This window comes from Alligator sinensis, unplaced genomic scaffold (genome assembly GCF_000455745.1).
Source record: "Alligator sinensis unplaced genomic scaffold, ASM45574v1 scaffold199_1, whole genome shotgun sequence".
Lineage (NCBI taxonomy): Eukaryota > Metazoa > Chordata > Crocodylia > Alligatoridae > Alligator > Alligator sinensis.
This window is the reverse complement of record NW_005842008.1, coordinates 2,959,521-2,967,953: the sequence shown is the minus strand read 5'-3', so window position 1 is coordinate 2,967,953 and position 8,433 is coordinate 2,959,521. Positions and strand designations below refer to the sequence as shown.

General features: G+C 39.7%; 1 protein-coding gene across 1 annotated transcript in view; it reads right to left on the bottom strand.

Moving 5' to 3' along the window:
- Positions 1-261: 261 nt before the first annotated feature.
- The window catches only part of RWDD3 (RWD domain containing 3), a 17,850-nt gene continuing 9,678 nt past the window's right edge, over positions 262-8,433 (bottom strand). Inside the window, exons 2-4 of the mRNA XM_006021869.3 lie at positions 1,744-2,231; positions 960-1,075; positions 262-861 (exon numbers count right to left, since the gene is read on the bottom strand). Of these exons, the coding sequence (XP_006021931.1) occupies positions 747-861; positions 960-1,075; positions 1,744-2,231 (719 nt within the window). The 3' untranslated portion in view covers positions 262-746. The remainder of the gene's footprint in view (positions 862-959; positions 1,076-1,743; positions 2,232-8,433) is intronic.

The following is an 8,433-nucleotide window of genomic DNA, read 5'->3' as shown; positions in this document are numbered from 1 at the left end:
CAGAGGTCACCTGCCTGACATTGAGCTCCTATAATTGCCAGAATAGAGCATAACAGCAAGAAGTTACAAACCAGCTTCCACCCAATTTTTTCCATCCTGGTATTTTTATAAATGGAACCTTCAAGTTTGCTATTTAAATAATTTATAAAATGTTTAATGGAGAAACACAAAAGGAAGAGAGGTGTAGAAATGATCTGAGGGCCAACAGGTAGGCAGTATTTGGAACAGTTAAAAACAAACACATTTCTAACTTATGTTTATAGACCATATTTATTGATTTATTATACATGTATAACTCATGTTCTTTTTTTTAAATCCATTTAAAAGTAAACTAATGGATTTTGTTTTACCTGTCCAAGTTGAAAAAACAACCTCATGAGGATCAAATCAAAAGCAGAAGAAAGCAAGCAGATATTATTAAAACAGAGTTTAACTGATGATAGAATAGGTCTGAGTCCCAGAAAAGAAGAATGTTGATTTTCCCCATCATCCTTTGTGTTGACATATAAGTACTGATGTTTAAGCTCAACATTTCCTGGCAAAATCTGTCAGTGCATAAAGTCAAAAACTCTTTTCCATAACATGTGAATTGCCTTTTGTTTCTTTCAAGATGTTTTTTTCTGACAGGTTTGCAGAGCAGCTTTAGAGTTGTTCACCAACAGAAACTTCATTTTATCTTCTCCCAACATCCACTTGTTATACTCAACTACTGTTTTAGTCAAAGGTTAAAGTGTTTTCTTTCACACTTATTTTAACAGACCAGTCACAAACTCAGAGAAAAGCTCCTTGAGTCCTGCAGCTTCAAATTCTTTTTGCAGTTCATCCAACGTTGAATATTCTTTGACTTCAAATGCCTGATACCTACATTGTACAAGAAAAACTCATGAATGTGCCTACATTTGTCAGAATATAATTATCGATTCAGTTGCTTTTCTATCCATAACAGTACTAAATTATACCTTTTGTGCTGTGTCAGTACTTTTGTTTCACAGAGTACACTAATCATTTTCTCTTTGCATTTCTTTCCGCTTGAATCCACATCTACCTTAGAGGTTTTCTGAAGAATCAAGTATTCCTAAATAACAAAAATAGAACAGAATATTAAATGTTACCTAATGTCTTTGAGGTTTATTTAAGGATCTATAATAAATCTAAAACGATCCACAGAATCTATTTCAGAACATAGCAAACAACTTAAAAAGTGTTGATCCAAAATATTTAGTGTCTGATCAAAATCAATGGTACTATTTACTAGGCTTAAAGTAGAGCATATTCTTAAGTGCCCTGCTGGAAAGCTACTTTAAAAAGGCCCAAACATGCCACTGCAAGCAATAAACCCTGGGAGTTTTGTACATGTAGAGAAGAGAAGATCAAACTCCAAGAGCATTCAGGGTGAGCTCATGGTGGTCTAAGTGGCAAGCAAGGACTCAATCACAAACAGGAAAGAACACTCAAAGGTGTAGCTGGACACTTAGGGTGTTTTTACACGTGCTCCAGAGGTGGGAGGGGTAGGGGTGCTTTAATTAGAGCAGCTTGGAGAGTGAAACACAATGAAGAAGCATGAGCTAAATTTCTTTGAAAGAAAACTGAAGCTTACTAACATAGGGAGATTGCAGGTCATACAGATATCCCTGATGACCAATCTGCTTCCAAAACTGTTAATGTTAGAAAAACACACGCACAAGGTATTCAGACCCACAGTATTCAACAATAAATCAAAAGGACTAGGGAGCATTTCTGCACCTTAATGCTGTTTCTGTCTCCTTGCAGAAGAATCAGTATCACTCTGCCCATAAACATCAGTCTTCCAGTCAGTCTTAGATCTGAAGTCCATTTTTCCACGGTTTTGACATATTTTGCCTTAGCTCTCATGTGGTCTAAATGCAAAAGAACAGTCCAAATACCATCCTCTGTACTTGTACCTGTTGACAAAATACTTTTTTCATTGCAAACTGAAGTTTCCGATTGCCCTATGACATGATTAAAATTCTGTTGTATCCAGAGAACCAGCTCATGTACCATGGGTTCCGAAAGATGCCTCTTTGCTTGTTCAAGCAATTTTTCTTTCACATCCATACATTGGGCCCTGGTAAGCTGTTCCGAGTCAACGGAGATATTTGGTGGAGTTGATGGGTAACTAACTGGTAAATGAAACAACAGCTTTAACAGTATGTCTGTATCCGGAAGTCTTTTCACCCTGGTTTGAATTCTAAATGTGATTCCATGTGTCTCTGGAAGGAATCAAAAAATAATAATGAGTTGCATTCCAGACTTAAATACTACATTAGTAAGGTCTTTCATAAAAGCATCAATTGCAAGAACAGAGTAATTCTGAATTCTCTTGCAAATGATAACTTCTATCAACCCTTATCTACCAGAGATCCTAAAACACAACACTTACATTACATCCCAGAAGGAAATAAATAATGTTTTAAAAATGTTATTCACACCTAGGCAAGTCGGTAACAAAGGATGCTCTTTCTTCCTCCCCCTGAGTAAAAAAAACTGTACCTGAGTAGCAACAGTGAGGACAATGGAAATAAAGATTTTTCAAAAGCACTCAGCACTAAGAGTACTAACTCTGCTCTTCCTGAAATCTATGGCAGTTTTATCATCAACCTCATGCCAAGGTAGGCAGCTGAGAGTATTTCTGAAGATTAACCCTTAAAGTGGACTTTTACACTGAAAGGCGATTCTCAAATATCATTGTGGGGTTTCAGGCTTCTAGAAATTTCCAAAATTAATTTACTTAATTTACATATGGTGTGTTTTCAAACTTTTCTTGAATTAATGTGTACAGATAGATTAGCCATGTTATTCTGAAGTTCAGCAGATGGCAGGTCAGGGTGGCACCTTAAAGACTAACTTGTTCAGAAAGAGATAAGCTTCCACAGGCTACAGCCTACTTCAGATAGGTCTGAGGAATACTATGATAGCACCTGACCAGGTAGGCTGTGGCCTACAAAAGTTTATCCCTTTCTGAATGAGTTAGTCTTCAAGGTGACTCCCTGACCTGCCTTCTGCTTGAATTCACAAATCTATATTGGCTTGTGGATGATTAGAAGTAATAAATGTTCTGCAGCCCAAATTCAAATGGTTAAACTTATGCAAAACCACAGCCTTCAGTAGAAATAGACAGACACTAGGATAACCCTATTTCTGTCCTTTAGTGACACCCCAGGAAATGCATTTTTCAAATGAGCTTAATATGATCTGTGATCACAGACACTAAAATACATTCCGTGTATTCATAATAGTGGGTGTTGGTAGAGGCGAGTTAAAATTGTTTGGCTATCTTAAATCTGTATGTCATATCTTAATGTGTTAAATAAAGTTTAATCAAATTCAACCTTTAGTTGATGTTTCTATGAATACAACACAATATTCTGAAACAATTGCATGCCTCTTCTGAGTGTTACATATCATTAATATGCAGTATATTCTTAAGTTCAATTCTAAATTTTTAAATTCAAACTGAACTTTTTATCTAGGAATACAGTTACTTTCCATAACAGAATTATACTCAATGATCTAGAAAGGAACACCTCCTAATAAGAAACATAGGCTAAAAGCCACCTTGCTCTGGGAGAGCTGGAACAAGGTCCTATAATTGGTCTAGATAGTTCATGTAAGAATAACACTGACTGTTTCATGTGATAAATCATGATCAAAAGCAGTGAATTTGGAAACTGCACATGGAATAGTTTCTCTTGTAAAATCCTTTTTCTGATTAAGATGTGATACAAAGAAAAACAACACAAAAAATCATTAAGTGAAGATGGGCCAAAGACTTCACCAACTTTTGCTACACTGCAATAAGAGGAAAAAGTGTTAGATTAAAGGAGCTCTTCTTCAGATCTACTCTGACTAACTTCTTTGATATGTTCCAAACATTTCACCTCATTTCTTTAAAAAAAGTTGCTAAAATGTCAGACTGGTTCATTCAATAGGAGCAGAAGACAAATTTGAAAGGCAGAGCAACAATTCTTGTGAAGTGATTTGTCACCTTCTTCCCCATCCCTGTTTTACTTTCCTTTTACATGACAGATAGTTGAATTATGCCTTATTTTTATTGCTGAAAGTGATAACCAACCCAGTGCCCTCTATAATACTTGACCCGTGCTTCGTAAGTGAAAGAACCTGAGAGTTCTTTTAAGAACTCAGCAAGAGGTTTGTTGCAAAACTTCCCTCCTGGTTTGGACAAAGAACCCTCTGGAACACAGTAATCATGAAATAAAATAAACCCTTCAGATTGTATGATTGAACACTAAGATTAAAATCAGAAAAGTCTCCATGTACAGTCACTGGCACCCTGAAATGCACACCAGCGCTTGCAAATACAACTTTATTGAATTAAATGGAGTTGCATCTGCTGATGCCCAGAGTTAATTTGACTCTTCTGTGCTTGGACCAAGATATTCAAAGTGCCATTCACTTTCAACAGGACCTGGCCTCTTGCTTCCTTTGACTCCTCTGAATACACCAAGATTTTTGTAAAATCAAGGTTTGTGTTCACATAAATTGGCACCTCTCATGAGTTTAAGCCTCTGAAGTATCCATTCCTAGCATAGACAATACCCAGGTTCATCTACAGCTAGGAGCTATTCCGTTGTTGCCTCACAAAACTGGCAAGGAGTCTCAAGTCTGAACCAGGGAGCTCACTTAGCAGAATAAGACAGAAATTCAGTTTTCATTCCCATACATCTTTGGTTTATTTGCTGAAACTGCTTCTTATTATTATTATATTGTGTGTTTTGCAGAAGCACCTAGAAACTCCAGCCCCACTCTCCTAAACTCTGTTCATGTATGCATCCATTGATGAAACAGGCCCTGCCTGAACAGATTACAATCCAAGTATCACATGCAACTTCCATCTAAGCAATTAGGAAGTTTATTTTCTATCACAGGAACACCTGATTGCTAGAAACTGAAGCAAAGCCTTTGTGGGGGTCTCTCACACACTATAAGACAGCAGTCAAACCATCATCCCATTGCTCATCACCATCATTTGCCAGATTCAAACTAGTAAAGAAGGACCCTACACCTCATTTCCAATCCTTTGAGCCACACAAGTCATTCCCACACTGCCTTCCAAATAAAATATTCCAAATATCAGAGTGGCAATAAAGATTTGGTCTTCATCATTAACTAAGTAGGCAGACATGGAAGTGGGCAGAAGCAAGAGGAAGGTAAAATCCTTAGCCAAGGCCACAAATCTGCTATCAAGCCCCTCTATGATCTCCACTTTGGAAAGGCAACAGAAGGATCCACCAAGCAGTAAATCTTCCAACCTCACTGCCAGCTCCCTTGTGCCCCTCCTTTCTGCATGCTGCAACACGCTGCATATACCTTCAGCTTTGTTTGCACAACTTCCTCCTTTTAACTTCTACTTCCACAAACACAACCACAGCAGGTAGACTCACAGGAGAAGTGATCGCCTATTTGCCCTAACAGTACTAAGTATTTTATATTCTTCCCATGCACCACTTTACTTTAAACAAAGTTGTAAGTGCATTTTAAAATTCATAGACTAAAATGTCAATTGAAGAATAATTTATTACCAGCTTAATTACAGCAATAGAAAAAAATATCACCTTTCTGGTAATCCTACTAGTGTGCTGTCACTAATTTGTCATCACAGATGCCACTGACTCAGAAGTAACTGATGGATAAACAGACAAGCCAACCATATCCCTCTGGCAAGAATGTCATGCTGCAGTGATCATACGTATAAGCCTGCAACAAGCTCACACCTTTCACTGAGCGAAGCACATTGCTATGATGGTGAACTAATCTGAAAGAAGCAGTGCAGTAGCAAATCTCAAGGTGCATCATCCTGAGATGTCATGAAAAAGGGCATTCAAAACTAGCCATGCTCACTTATATCAGAGAACTGATACAAAACTCTTTATGCATAGAAAATTTAAAATATATAATCCAAAATATATTTACAGTTTGTCAAAATACAATGATGGCCGTTTTACAGGTAGGGGCTGCATACTACAGAAAAAAGATAATGAATAACCTTGACTTCTCAGCTGGACGCTACAGAAACAGCTCCCATATGCTCACATACTACAGATCCTGGGTTGATTTCACAGAAAAGATAGTATCTGAAATCATACTTCAGATTTTTCCTTTGTCTTTCCATGTCAAATAGACAAGTCCTTTCAACTCACATCCAAAGGAATTCTATGCCATACATACAGTCACTTTTCAAATACTGAAAGAGGTACCTACAAAAATATAAGCTTTGAATATATAAGTATATTGTTATTAGAAGATTTCTGAGCAAACTGGAAAGGAGTGAGTGAGTAACAAATAAATTATGGAATTCAATCTATAACACTAATCTTTCCAAATAGGCATGCAAAGTAAGATATACATACTGTAATTAGCTTATTTAAATTCATCGACACATCATTTTCAATTTAAAAAACCCCATCATTTGCATCTTAAGTGTTGTATTGTTAAACCTTGGGACACTAAAGCTTATAGTATACTAAGACCTGTGCAAAAGCTTTCCTCTTTCCTGATCCTGTGGCTCTACACAAAAATCACCCTAAAGTTTTCAGGGATCTTTTCATTTAACAGAACAGCCTTAATGGAAAGTCTTTCTGTGCGGTGTTTATAACGACAAGTTACACTGTTTAAGGAAGTTAAAAGCACAAGCAAATAGATACCAAAATACTTCAGTTTATGCAAACTCAGGGATTTTACACTTCTTTGAAATGCAGAGGAAATTCCCACACAAAATAAATCAACAACCAGTGTTCTCACCCAGAAGGTTTTCTGGATTCCAGCAAAGACAGAAGTCAACAACAGAAATAAAAGACTAACAAATCCTAAAAGTTGCTTTGCCCTAAAAGACACAGAATATCAAGGTAATTTAGATACCATATTTTTTTGCATATAATCTGCACCCTACCCCCCAATCCAGCTGGTTAAAATTGGTGGCACATAATATGCAAGAAAAACAAATCCCCACAGATCTAGAAATTTGGTGACTGAAGAGCCATAGCAATGAACAATGCCACCAGCCCCCCACTGCCAAAGTTCCCAACCCATGGGGAGCCCCCTGGCCAGATGACATAGCCCCACATGCCAGATTGGGTTGGCATGTGAGGTTGGTCCACAGCTGGACCCAGCACATGAAGGCAGTCCCAGCTGCTACAGAAGAATTGGTGTAAGGACCCTATAAATACCCTAGTCCTAGCCTCCAGTGTTCAGGGCCTGATTGGTGTATTATTCTCAGCATCCAATAAACCTGGAAAGCAGTGTCTGGAATGCTGTCAAAATTATACAAAGCGGGCCCTGCACAGCTCCAGAAGATGAGAAACAACCACAGCACAATGCCATCTCTGCTCCATGAATCAGAGCCTTCTTCAGGCACAAGACAGGAGTGACTGCCATTTAGGCCCCAGATGCACAGGAACAGCTACATCAACTAAATACTGAAGCAGGGGTCGGCAATGTTTTTGGGCAGTGCTAAAAACACCCGCAACCTTGACTTGTACGATGTTGGTGTGCCGGGGCACATGGTGGGGAAGCCATAAGGGGCCCAGTCCTTGTTGCTGGCATGGCACCCCTGGCCCCTTCCCTGCCATCTGCCCTGAAGCACCTGTGCCAAACAAAATGCCTTCTCGCACCATGCTTTGGCACCCATGCCAGGGGTTGCCTACCCTTGCACTAAAGGATTGTAGCCCTGCTATATCTGCTTATGTAGCTATGCTTTTCTAAAGGCTGATGTGATTCATTGTTATGATCCAGGCCTCCCAGTACTAACACGAAGAACCCAAGGACCCTGGGGAGAGAAAAACTCATGGCAACTGCTGTAGCAAAGCTCTGAATCATAAAGATACACTGTAGAAAACTAACATTCAAAAGACCCCTGTCTGAACCACAAATGATTAAATGGGTCACTTGCCAGGCTCTTTTGCAGTGGGGAAGCATGGAATGACAGCCCAAACTACCGCTACTTGCTACAGGAAGCAAATCCCGACAGCCAGCACTGCATTATGTTACAGGCCTGAAAAGCCAACAGGCGCTTGGCAGCGGAGCGCAGACAAGGTTGTTTCAGCGATATCTTTTATTAGACCAACCGAGTAGCTGGAAAAAAGATTTTAGGCAAGCATTCAGGTCCTTAGACCAACACGGCTACAACCAAAAGCCCCGGCAGCAGAGTGGAAGCACACGTGTCAGAGGCACGAGCACAGTTCAGCGGCTGACATGGAGCTGGGACGGCTGGTAGCTGCTTGGCGACAGATGGGGGGGTGTGAGCATGAACGCTGCGTGCCCCTGAAGGCCAGGCTGGCGCGGTGAGCTCCTGCAGGCGCTGGCGGCTGCGGGACCGTGGTGGCAGCAAGAGGAGCTGTTGGCGGTGGGTGTGGGGTGGCGAACGCCAACCAGCGGCTGGTGCGGCCGGCAGCGATC